Source organism: Xenopus tropicalis, chromosome 5 (genome assembly GCF_000004195.4).
Source record: "Xenopus tropicalis strain Nigerian chromosome 5, UCB_Xtro_10.0, whole genome shotgun sequence".
Classification (NCBI taxonomy): domain Eukaryota; kingdom Metazoa; phylum Chordata; class Amphibia; order Anura; family Pipidae; genus Xenopus; species Xenopus tropicalis.
Genome location: NC_030681.2, coordinates 53,124,918 through 53,138,543, shown reverse-complemented (window position 1 = coordinate 53,138,543; position 13,626 = coordinate 53,124,918). Strand labels below are relative to the sequence as shown.

Here is a 13,626-nt window from a genome sequence, read left to right as displayed (position 1 = left end):
TAACGCTACGAAAAAAATCGCCAGATTTTTCGCAACTTTCGGAATGGCTACGAAAAACTTGCGTTTTTTCGCGCAAATCGTATTGGTAACGAAAAACTCGCGACAATTTCCGAAAAGTCGTAAAGACGCCGAAAAAAATCGCAAAAAATACGAAAAAGTCGCAAAATGTTCGTTTTCAAATCGGAATTTTTCCAATTCGGTTCAGATTCGTGTCTTAGCAAATGTGCCCCCAAGTGTTTGTTTGCGGATATTGGCTGTACATGCCTGAACCCGGGCAGATTCAATGCTTCCGGGTACAGGCACAACTATAAGTATTTTTAAGCGTATGGGCGGATTGTCAGCCTGCGCTTATCCGCAGGCTGACAATCTGTCTTGTATGACCTTACCAATAAAAAGGTTAAAAGACAGTAGGAGAATGTAATAAAAGATAAATTTTAGGACAATACCATTTAAAATTGTATTCTTAACCTACAAAATGTATTTTCTTTTAACTGTAATATTGGCGTGTAGGCGCCATCACAGCGCAATTTGCCTGATTCTGAGCTTTCAGAACTTAACAATAGAACTGCTTTTAGATAAGCTATTGTTTTTCCTACTCAATATACTGTCAATACGACCCACATAATAACAAAAAAGGGTTTCTCCTGCTTGGGTGCTATTCTCATGTCTAAAGGTCCCCATACACGGGCCGACTATAGCTGCCGGTATCGGTCCCTTGGACCAATTCGGCAGCTAATCGGCCCGTGTATGGGCAGAACAGAGCTGCCTGGCCGACCGATATCTGGCCTGAAATTGGCCAGATCTCGATCGGCCAGGTTAGAAAATCCGGTCGGATCGGGGATCGCATCGGCTTGTTGATGCGGTCCCCGAACTGACTGCCCCATCGATCGGATTATTTTTTTTTTAAAGTCCCTTGCTACCCGATATCGCCCACCCGTAGGTGGGGATATCAGGTGAAGATCCGCTCGCTTGGCGACATCGCCAAGCGAGCGGATCTTATAGTGTATGGGCACCTTAACACTACCTGGGGCATTGGAGCAAGTTTAGCAATGCAAATGATTTGTGAACTCTACAATGCTGAAATCTACTCCAGCCATCAGGAAACCTGCTTTTTGGATAGGCAAATGGGGGTCTGGGGTGTCAGAAATTATTAACTGTATTTAACGCTAAAGTTCGCACTGCTTCTCAAAGCATTTAGGGTTCTAATACTTCTGCCCCTTACTATAAAATTTATTTAGGATCTGGAGTAATTGTTCATAGAAGTCAATGTACCATTATTTACAAGTGCAATGTGTATATATCTGTATATCCTTTACTGTACAAGCTAATTGAGGCTAACGGAAAATGGGACAGTTGTTCCACAGTGTATTTTAGCTGGCAGAGAAATGCCTGACCCTTAGGGCAAAGACACATAGAATGAGTAAAACACACAATTCCTTGATTCCTTTCAAGAACTTATAAGTAGTGTAAGGGAAATAATTTCTACCATCAACTTTGTAGATGGCCACATCGTAGCAGAACTTTTTCCTGTCAAGCTGCCTAATTACTTTACTCCCACCAAAATATTATTAAAAGCTGTCCCCTAAACAAGCAGGGGATGTATTATCATGAGTATGTAGTATTCAAACAAAAAATAAAAAGGTAATATATTCATACTATGGATATAAACACTTTAAAATACTAAAAAAAAAGCCCTCACAGACTGCCCTTCTTATCCCCCCTCTTTCCCTGCAGTCTATTAGATGCAAAAGTATTCCTGTCTAGAAGTATGACCTATAGATGAAGAGTAGCACAGCACACTTCTGAAATGCCGTCTTCTTGATCTTCGGATTTCTTTGGCAAGTTTGTGGACACTGAGCTTTCTGGCACATGTGCAGTTCCAGCTAAACTGGGATTAACTCCAACTCCACATGCGCCAAAAGCACCATTCATCGCCAAAGGAAAGAAGAGGATCAGAAGATGGTGTCTATGAACTCTGCTATGCTACTCTGCATTTATAGCACAGCTTTCTAGACAGGGACACTTAATGCATCTAATAGACGAGGGAGCAGGGAAGATGGCAATCTATGGGGGGCTTTTTGTCTGTGGGAGGTTTAGTTCTCATTTAAGATCTATGAAGCTAGTATACTAAACTTAGATGCGCATTTTGTTTAGGCTAAGGAATGGTCCAGTGCCACTCAGCTTTTAAGATGGCAATTCATATCCAGCGTATCTGAGAAGGGCTTAAGTGCAAGTGCTGCAAATTATATTTTGCACAGTATACTCTGCCCTGTACTTTAATGATGCCTCTCACCACTGATGAAGCACATGTAAACATCACTTGACATCCCTAGCAAATCCCTATGATTGTTGCTCCTGTGATGCAAGTCACAGATCTAGATGCAAAGAGCTGTCACATGGATGTCCTGAACCTTCTGCTATAGTTTTGTCATTCTACCTGCATCACGACCTCTTTGCTAGTCATTCTGCAAAGTAGCATTCCTGCTTTTCAGTCTACTTACCTGTTGGCTTTAGGCCACACTATATATATATATATATATATATATATATATATATATATATATATATATATAAATAAATAATAGTCCAAAGGGTGTGCACACCATTTGCAGCAACAAAACCTGAGTGCTAGTACCAAAAAGAACGAAGCACTACAGAAGGAGCCCAAAACAACTAGCAGTTAAAAGGTAGTTTACTTAAACCCAGCTGCATTTGCTGTTCAGGTAGCCTAAACTCCAGTGGTATGTCTCAAGGTCACCATTTCAACCACCCTCATTCTGGACAGAATTATAAAATACATCTCACTTTCTCTAGCACACATTTGTACCTTTCTTGTCCCTGTGGCTTGTCTTATGTTGGAACAGCTACAACTACTAACCGTGAAAGAAAAATAATCATAGATGCACCCTAACCTAACATTCTTTATTACATTTAAGCCATATTATCATTGACCATGTTCCTGTGCTGAACATAAAACCCAATTCCTGGGGACAATGCCTGGGTATGGTTGCACCACATGGGCTAAATGAACCCCTGAGTGTTTCTACATTGCATTCAGGGACAAAGGGGGAAGGAATCTGAATTACAATCACCTTGACCACTTGGACCTCTACAGCCAGTGACTGACTATCTCTGTTTATCTGACCTGTTGACCATGGATATATATATTAAATAATACATCTGCAGTTGCAAAAAATAATAGAGTTCAAAAAGTATAACGTATATGGTGCATTTCTTTTTATAATGGACACATTTCACTCCTGTAACAACAAAATACATATTTACTACTATTTGCTACTATATGCCATATCCCCCTAAGATACCACAGATAAACATCAAGCTATGTCCATTTTAGAGCTAGTGCCCACTGGGTGGATTCTCCCCTATGCTTGAAAAATCCGATAGTTGTGACAGCACCCAAAGCTATTGTGGCGGCCCAGGTGCAGCCACAACTATCAGATTTTTCAAGCATAGGGGCAGATTCTCAGCCTGCATATATCCATAGGATGAGAATCTGCCCAGTGTGGCACTAGACTAAGAGCTATAGTATCTCATGCTTTTCCCATGGCAAAAAAATAGTTCCCTGCTTTCATCTCTGCAAAATACTTATTATTATTATTACCAAGCTGTTTCCTTTGTGAATACTGGGAATCACTTGTGATTATGGAACATAGGCTGGAAAATAAGCCAATCATTTTTTTATCAAACTAATAAAATATATTAGTTAAAGCAACATCATTGAAAAAGACACAGCACAATTTAAAAATTTAAAATGCATAATAAAATGTATATAAATATTACCCTTGCTTTCCTTTCAGCTTCCAGACGCTGCATGATGAGCATGGTATCCACATCATCATCATCATCATCGTCATCGTCGTCATCGTCATCCTTCTGCTGGGACTCTTGTAGTCTCTTCTGAAACTGCCATTCAAGCATTAATTTGCGGAGTCGGTCATTTTCTTCAGAAGTTCGGTCAGGCTTGTTTTGCAGTTCATTGATCTCTTTGCTCAGCATATCCACTATATGCATCTGCTGCTGTTTTTCTAGCTTCTCCTTGGCATCCCTTTTCCAGGGATCTGGGGAAAGGCTGTCACTGGAAGAAAGCTCCTCTTTACTGACTGTAATGTACTGGAGGTCTCTTCTTTCTATGGTTCGTGGCTGCTGCTGAGGTTGTAGCTCCCTGATAACAGTTTCTTGTTGCCGAGGAAGAGTGGCAGGTTTCTCTGTTCTGGCTTGTGCAACATTTGGAGGAGGAATCAACGGAGGAGATTGTGGATTTACTGGTTGTGGAGGTATAGTTGGTGGCTGAGGACGAACCTGGCCTAGCTTTCTTTCCTGCTCTCGCCTTTTCCTTTCTCTTTCTTCTTCCAAACGTGCCTTCTCTTTCTCATACCACCTCTGATGTTCTTCCCGCTTCTTTCTTTCTAGTGCAGCTGCCTGTGAGTTTGTTGAAAGCCCTAGTTGGCTCTCAGATGGTGGGGGTGGTAGAGGTAAATCTATTGGGACTCCCTCAAATTCTGCTCCATAATGAACTGGTGGAGGTGGTGGAGGAGGAAGGTCTGTTCTAACAGGCTGCGGCAAAAGAACAGTAGCTGACTGAGAAGAAATTGGTGTTTTCCAGCGACCAGGTCCTGTTTTGCTCAAAGAACCTACAGAATGTGTCTTTGAATTATTAAGGTCTTGACAAGATGCACTTGATTCCATAGACGAGCCTCGATTGAACCAAGTATCATTACCATCCAGATGTTCCACATCTTTCCGCACTTGGGGTTCAACGCGCCCTCTTTCTGACTGGAATGTTAAATTATCCCTTAGCTCTTCCTCAGAATAAGCAACTTGCTGCAAAAAAATAAGCAGTTAATGAATTTTAGACCCAACACAGAAGGGAACTTAGCGTGGCTTTGGGAAAACCTTAAGCTGAGGTCCCACGGTGAGATTCAGTGACCCGCGATAGATGTCTCCAAAATGCCTTTCTACCAGCAACAATACGAGCCACTGGTTTTCGGAAGTCGCACAATGTTGCCTGCAGGAGGAAACTTTGCACAACTTCGGAAAACTGAAGCAATGCCTAGGCTTTTTCACCAGCAATCTGTATTGTTGCGGGCGACTAAATCTCTCCATGGGACATCTGCTTTAGGCATGTACCAAATCCATTTATTCAGCAGATTTGTGTGGAAAAAACTAATTTTTAAATGACCAGGGTTTTAAAGATTTAACACTTTAAAGAACATGTAAAGCCTACATTTGCCTACAATGTATATCAGTTGGGCAAGTCTCCCCCACCCAAACGGCATCATTTGTACTGCATATATTCCCTACTTTAGCCAGCACCATCACATTTTCCTAAACCAAACAGCTGCTTTCACCTGGTGGCCGTTTTGCCTCTGATACATAATTGCATACATTTAAATCTGCAAACAGCCTACATACACAGACCCTTATTCAACATACATTTCATAAAGAATACAGGCTCACACAGGCAGAACTGTCTTTGATAAAAGTTCTGCTTTGTTTGAGCTGAGAGGAGAGTTTTTTGGGAGAAAAAAATTGAAGCAGGCAGCTAGAGCTAAGTTTCTATGGGAACCAGCAATGCCATTTCTTCACTCGCTGCTAGACTGGGGGCGTGTTTAGTAATCTGAGCTTAGAACAACTGAGCATGCCCACAAGCCAACAGCCAAAGCAAATTCCTGAGGGTGGGGGCCAAGTGGGTTACAGGAGGAGTAGCAAATCTAAGTGATTAAGGAGATGCTGCAGCCTTACTATTAACCTCTGGACAGCCAGAGTGGCAGGTATTGAAAGATTTCAAAGAGGCTGTTCACTGATTAAACTTTTGTGTGTGGGGGTTTACATGTCCTTTAAGGCTTTAGATTTGGCTAAACACTAAGGGCTTGTACTCATGCAGCAGGTTACACCCACCTGTATTTGGCACTTACATGAGCTTTTGTTAGTACAGTCTGGCTTGGGACTTGAAAAAATTATATATCCACAGCGCACAGTTTAAGGGCTAGTTTAAACATGGAAATTCGTTTAAAAATACAGGTGCCTGTCTGGAAAAAGCAATACAGGTTCCCCCACATAAAAACTGCTCACCGCTGAAATCCTCTGTTCCAGGTGCAACCTGCCCCGGACCCTGCACTCAGGTGAAAAAAATCACAGCCAGGGAGAACCCACTTCCAAAAAAGAAAGCATTATGCTTACCAAACGTTCCTGTTGACCCGGGTGCTCCTGCCCTGAGTCTGTAGCCAGGGGACAAATCTCGTCACAAAACTTCACACATTGGCAGTGCACTCCAGGTCAGCATAAAAAGCCACAACAGTTGGTATTAAAATCTATCAACCTTTATTTGCACATCTAAAAAACACAGCTTGAGGTCTTTCGTGACAGCGCACTTCCTCAGAGACCTGACCTGGAGTGCACTGCCAATGTGTTAAGTTTTGTGACGAGATTTGTCTGGCTTGGGACTCCTCCAGTTACACGAGAGTATGAGAAACAATAGCTTATGTAATGTGTAGCACTTTCTGAAAGCTCAGACTCAGGATGCACTGAGATGGCTGCCTACACACCAATATTACAACTAAAAAATACATTTGTTGGTTCAAGGATAAAATTTTAAATGGTAGACTGAATTATTTGCTATGTAAATAGTGTAATTTAGAAATAAAAAGTACACCATAAAAATCATGACAGAATGCTAAAAATAAAATTCCTATTTTTTTAATTTATTTTTTTTTCAATTTTTATTTGATAAATCTTGAAAAAAAAAGTTCAATCCCATTTTATTCTGCAATTCTAAATGCGACTAAATTTAGCGCATCTCTACTACAGTTTACATGTCTGAACTGTTGCAAAGTTGTTAGAGAAAATGTTATGTATTTCTATGTTAATAAAAGTAAACAATAACAAACAAAATTGTAGTTCTGAGTTTATTTGGGGAAGGGTGTGCCCTAAGACTAAAAATTACACTTTGAAGTGGAAGCAAAAAAATTGACTTTTTTTTTGTAAATTGAAATAAATCCAGCAGCACGGGTAGCTTCATTTATTTCTCTATCACCAAAAACCACCTGGTGTTCAATTAGTCTTTCCTTGTAAAAGGAATTATATTAGAAATTCTGATCTTCATAATAGTGTATTCCGACCACGGCTGCCTTAAAGGAGAAGGAAAGGCAAAGTCACTTGTGGGTGCCAAAATGTTAGGCACCCCCAAGTGATTTAAATTGCCTACCTTTTACCCCGGACTGGTGCCCCTGTTCGGAGAGAACAGAACCAGCTTCCTCCCTCCTGTTCGCTCGCACTCACATGCACAGTAGAGTGAAAAAGCTGAACTTTAACAGAGAAGTCGGCTTTTCACTCTACTGCGCATGCGCCTGTTATGGGGGTCACGGCAAAACTAAGCCGGAAGGAGGAAGCGCTCGCTCGCAGGTACCCCGGGGCTGGTGCTGTTTTTTCCTAACAGGGGCACCAGTCCGGGGTACAAGGTAAGCGATTAAAGTCACTTGGGGGTGCCTAACATTTTGGCACCCCCAAGTGACTTAGCCTTTCCTTGTCCTTTAAAGCTGGCCAAACGCTATAAGATCCACTCATTTGGCAAGGCCCTCAAACAAGAGGATCTTTCAATATGCTTGCTAAAGGTGGGTAATATCAGGCTATTCTGATCATTTGGCCTCAGGGGCAAACAATCAGATTACAATAATGTAAGTACGGGTTGTCAATTGGATGAAAAAAATCAAGACTGCCAGATCGACATCTGGGCTGTTTACTCAAACATATTTCAGTTGGGTAGAACCACCAGAGAGCCCCATACACAGGCAGATAAGCTGACAAAGAGCCCGCATTGGCAGCTTAAATCTGCCAGTGTATGGCCACCATACGATGGTGGGCCAAGATGAATCAGAAAGCTTATCTAGTATTTACTGCCAATGTCTTGGTTCTTGCTACACTGTACTGCAAAACACAGATAAAAGAGAAATGTACAGGCAGTCAGGTCCCTCATAACTTGGAGTCTTTAAGATTTTACTATACACAGCAGGAAAGCAGTTCAACTATGTTTTTTTTTTTTTTTTTGGTACAACAAACATGCTCAGGTAGGAGAAAACTCCTAAACCGTATACAAAACACCACAAAATGGTGGCTTATAACAAAAGATAAGATAAATGAAGGGCGAGAGATGTTCAACTACCTTCAGAAGCTGCTATAGCCAGAGCAGAAAACAGTATTCCATTCCAATTTTTATATAAGCTTTTTATCTTTAAACTGATAAAATAAAAGTAAGCATCTACTTTGATATATTTTTTTGAATAGTGATATATTTTCCTCTTTAAAGTAGAGATGTAAAAGTAAATAGTTTAAAACTATTCTGGGGAATAAAAAAAGAGCATGTGTAGCGCTAGGGTTTGGCATGTGAATGTACATATTATACAAATATAACTCCATGCCTAAGTGTGATCACGTCAATCATTCTACAAGTCTCTGTCCTATTGTACTTACTTGAGCCGAAGTATTTCTGGCATGGTTGTTACCCATCTGAACTTGGAAATTATCCTCATAGCCTTGCCATTGGTTCTGAGCTGGTCCTATTCTATCTTGAGATTTTGGAGTTGGAAAAGTAAAATACTCTCTTGCATATGTTTGTGTAGGGATAGGATAAGCTTCTGGTCTTGCTGGTGCAGTCTGTTCCTTCAAAATATAAAAAAAATATATTTTCGAAATAGTTAAAACCTGGTGGCTTGCGAATAAATGCCTGTCAACTTCCAATGTACTTAACCCTGCCCTGCTGTTTAAGTGGTCATACACGTCATACACAGGTGTTTCGTCCTGCATTCCACTGCAGGGGAGCGCAGAATGAAACACAATCCATTGTTTCTTACAGGGCTGTACTAACACCAGAGCATGTAAGTGCCAAATGCAGGTGGAACACAGGATGAAACACAATTTTTTCTGTACTGACACAGGCACAAGTAAGCCCCAAACACAGGCAAAACGCAACAGGATGTGTTCTGCCTGCATTCGGTGGTTTCTTGCACCTGTCAGTAAAGCTCCTTAAAAAAGAATGGTTTGCGCTTCGTCCTATGCTCCCCTGCTGTGAAAACCAGAACTTCAACACAAGGCAAAACGCTAATGTGCTAGTGCCTTAGCTAATGGGAAGCAGAATTTTCTTACTTATAGGAAAATACTTTACTTTCTTCAAGGGAACAAGCTCAATAGATATCTATATACCATGGATACGGATTGGTTTATTGATCAGAAAAGTCTAATAAACCATTACAGCCATTGCATCGGCTGCAAGTCCTCTTTCGTGTTTGATTATGGCCCTAATCCAGTGTTCTGGATTGTCTTATAGATAATAAGTGTGAAAGTTCAGTGGCCCTATTAATTAGTATTGGTATTGACCAATAACCATGAAGTCATAAAAAAATAAAAACATTATGCAGACAGAGCCCTGAAAGCTTGCTTTGTAATATTTCTGTATATAATATATTTGAAGGCATAATATTTATGCAAGTTGTTTCTTGTTTATATTTTTTTTCACAAAAAGACAAGACTTTAAAATTATTTTTTTAACCTCACAAAAAGACCCAAGATGAGATCAAACATCTTGCTGCTAATACAGCAGCTGGAAGGCCCAGGGATATGTGTGCCTGAAGGATTCTTAAGGGTGTAATTTTACTATGGGGCCCATAAGTTTTTTATCTTTACCAAAACCTGAAATCTATACATCATGCACACAAACAAATCAAATTGATGAGAAAGAATTCAGAAAAACATTATACAAAGAATGTTGCTAACCTCAGTGCATAGGTTTCCAGTGGAGACAGATGTTATCTTCACTGTTGAGCTGCTTGAATAAGTAGTTTTTCCACCTGGACTCTGGGGTTGATCTAACACACATCAAGAAAGAAGAATTTGTTCAAAGACTACTGGGTGAAAGCTAGAACGACACATAGGGGCAGATTTATCAATGTGAAATTCGAGCTCACCACAGTAAAATTCACCCACTTGCAATTAATACTTAAAGGGGACCTGTCACCCAAAGAAGAAAATCCAATTTGTTTTCTATTGTGTTTGTCAAGCAAAATAAACTTACACTTCACTTACACTACATATTAACCTCATTATATTTTAACCTCATTTTCTTCAGCCTTGGAATTCACAAGTGCACCATCGTGTCGATGCCGGTATTAAGACTAGCTTTGCATCCCACCAAAATCTTGAACTTAAAGTGAAAGTACCGCATATAGCCGAGTTTTTCAGCACCAAAAATGTGCTGAAAACACCCTCGGCTTATACTCGAGTATATGGATTTGAAGATAAAGATGTAACTCACATTCCCATTGTATAAAGATGCTGGCATTCGTTGCGCGTCCCCCCGTGCACGCGCAACGAATACCAGTGTCTTTATATGATGGCACTTGCACACAGCACAAAGACTATGGAAGCACACACAGCACAAGGGTTATGTAGCTGCTGCATTTCCCATCCTAGGCTTATACTCGAGTCAATAAGTTTTTTCCAGTTTTTTTAAAGGAGAATGCAAGTCAAATTTTAAAAAGCATACTGCCCAATAGTCCTCCTATTGTTTAGTAAAAATCCCACACTTTTGGCTCAAGTAATCAAATATTTACTCAGTCACACTTACTTCACATTTTCTAGAATAGGCAGCCATCTCTAAAAAGGTATTCTCCCTTCCTTTCCCTCCTTGCTTCATACTGCACGTGTTTCATTCCCTCCCCCCCCCCCCCTCTGCCAGATCCGCTTCTGATTGGCTGGTGTGCATGTGTAGCTCAGAACAGGAGACAGGATCAAGTTACACACATGCTCAGAGAATAGGAAGGAAGCCTACAGGAAGGGAAGAGAGATTTCAGTGATGTCACTGTAGTCTTCACACTGCTGTAGGCTGCCAGCACCATATCTCAGAGAAGCAAGCAGAGATCTGGGAATTTAGATATGCAGTAAGTACTTAAAAAGAATGCCTTTAGACTTACTTTTGATTTATATTAAAGGAACAGTAACACCAAAAAATGAAAGCGTATAAAAGTAACTAAAATATAATGTTCTGCTGCCCTGCACTGGTAAAAGTTGTGTGTTTACTTCAGAAAGTCTACTATAATTTATATATATAAGCTGCTATGTAGCCATGGAGGCAGCCATTCAAAGGAGAAAAGGCACAGGCACATAGCAGGTAACAGATAAAACACTATTGTATTCTACAGAACTTGTCTGTTATCTGCTATGTAACCTGTGCCTTTTCTCCTTTTTTCCAGCTTGAATGGCTGCCCCCGTGGCTACACAGCAGCTTATTTATATAAATTATAGTAGTGTTACTGTAGCAAACACACCAGTTTTACCAGTGCATTATATTTTTATTACTTTAAAGCTCTTTCATTTTTTGGTGTTACTGTTCCTTTAACCTTTCATTGTCCTTTAAACATGCAACCCATTGTTGGAAGGAAACAGATATACACTTTATTTTCCAGAACAATGAAAGGGGAAAAATAATACATCAGTAATAAAAAAAAAATATCTTAGTGTATCATAGATAGACCCAGTCTAAACAACTTCCCAATTGGTCTTCATTATGTATTGTTTCTGTAATATCAGGATTCCTGTTGTGCCTGTTTCCAAGCTGAAAGCGTTATTGTTATTCTAATTTGTATTGCTTATTTTTTTATTTATACATACAGGTATGGGATCCGTTATCCGGAAACCCATTATCCAGAAAGTTCCGAATTATGGAAAGGCCATCTCCCATAGACTCCATTATAAGAAAATAATTCTAATTTTAAAAAATGATTTCCTTTTTCTCTGTAATAATAAAACAGTACCTTGTATTTGATCCCAACTGAGATTAATCCTAATTGGAGGCAAAACAATCCCATTTGGTTTAAATGATTTTTTAGTAGACTTAAGATATGGAGATCCAAATTACGGAAAGATCCCTTATCCGGAAAGCCCTGGGTCCCAAGCATTCTGAATAACAGGTCCCAATACTGAAATTACAACCAGCCCCCCAAGCAATAATAAAAACTGTTTGCAAATTACCTTTCAATACTGCTTTCTACTTTATACTAGAAATAAATTTTAAGGTGTACTGCCTTAATATTGAAACTTGTTGGAGCCTAATGTAGCTATTATCTATTTAAAACATCTTAAGGTGGGCCCACACATCCCAAAATATGGTATGGCCAGCTGATATCCCCATGGAACAGGTTGCTTGATATCAGTAATTTGTCAAAATTGAACTGATTTACCTGACTGGTTGAATTGTTCAGGCCTTTAGAATGCCTTTAGACTTACTTTTAATTTACATTAACCTTTCATTGTCCTTTAAGTAAAATTAGGTACCTCGGCTTATATTCGGATCGGTTTATACTCGAGTATATACGGTAACTGTCTGCCCCACCTCTATACCTAAGGCATAGCTGGGCAGGCAATATATGATTGACATCTGGGATTTTTAAATGCTTTTATAATAGTTATGTTTGATGTGTCAATAAAAAATGAGTTTGGGTTTCATGTTTAATTTGAAAAGGCCTTTTACTATACAGCTTTTTATGTCTGGGTGACAGGTCCATTTTAAGTGATTTTTAGAAGTGTATTTATCAAATGGTGAACTCCTTTACCCATTGATAAATACCCTTCTAAAAATCCCATATGAATGAATAGAAGCAGCAGTGGGTGAATTTTTCAGTGATGAGATCAAACCTCACATTTTGATAAATCTGCCCCATACATTTGATTTAAGAATACTACTATAGTTATGTAAATGCTTACACTCAATAACAACCAAGCTGCACAAAAAATATATCTGCAGAAAATATGACTAATATAGTCAGTTTTGAAAAAGGTCAATTATTGGGGCAGTATAATATTAAAAGACATTACACTAAGGGGCTGATTTACTTACCCACGAACGGGTCGAATGGAGTCCGATTGCGTTTTTTTCGTAATGATCGGTACTTTGCGATTTTTTCGTATGTTTTGCGATTTTTTCGGATTCTTTACGAATTTTTCGGATCCAATACGATTTTTGCGTAAAAACGCGAGTTTTCCTATCCATTACGAAAGTTGCGTAAAAAGTTGCGCATTTTGCGTAGCGTTAAAACTTACGCGAAAAGTTGCGCATTTTTCGCGTAAGTTTTAACGCTACGAAAAATGCGCAACTTTTTACGCAACTTTCGTAATGGATACGAAAAACTCGCGTTTTTACGCAAAAATCGTATTGGTAACGAAAAATTCGTACAGAATCCGAAAAAATCGCAAAACATACGAAAAAGTCGCAAAATGTTCGTTTTCAAGTCGGAACTTTTCCAATTCGGGTCGGATTCGTGGGTTAGTAAATCAGCCCCTTAATGTATATTTTACAGGCTGTTTTGTTCAGCAAATTTAATGTAGATAGTTTACATTTTTGTTTATGTATTTCCAACACCAGTTTTCAGGCAAAGATTCCTTTGGGTCTTTAAACGTCCCTGTATAATCAGCTAATGGCTCCACACACTAAGACATCCTCATAGAAAGAAATATAGGAAAAAGCCTTCAACAACCATATCTAACTCTAAGTACAAAGGTTGGTGCTATCACATCTTAAACTAGACAAAATTAGAGCACTGCTGGCATACACACTGAAGT

At 39.5% G+C, this 13,626-nt stretch overlaps 1 protein-coding gene across 12 annotated transcripts in view; it reads right to left on the bottom strand.

Annotated features, from left to right (window-relative positions):
* Positions 1–13,626, bottom strand: part of afdn (afadin, adherens junction formation factor) — a 102,299-nt gene that overhangs the window by 16,880 nt on the left and 71,793 nt on the right. For all 12 annotated transcript variants that reach the window (XM_031902297.1, XM_031902293.1, XM_031902292.1 and 9 more), the window contains 3 exons: positions 9,787–9,878; positions 8,488–8,676; positions 3,802–4,842 (listed from right to left, as the gene is read on the bottom strand). In XM_031902297.1, the coding sequence (XP_031758157.1) occupies positions 3,802–4,842; positions 8,488–8,676; positions 9,787–9,878 (1,322 nt within the window). The remainder of the gene's footprint in view (positions 1–3,801; positions 4,843–8,487; positions 8,677–9,786; positions 9,879–13,626) is intronic.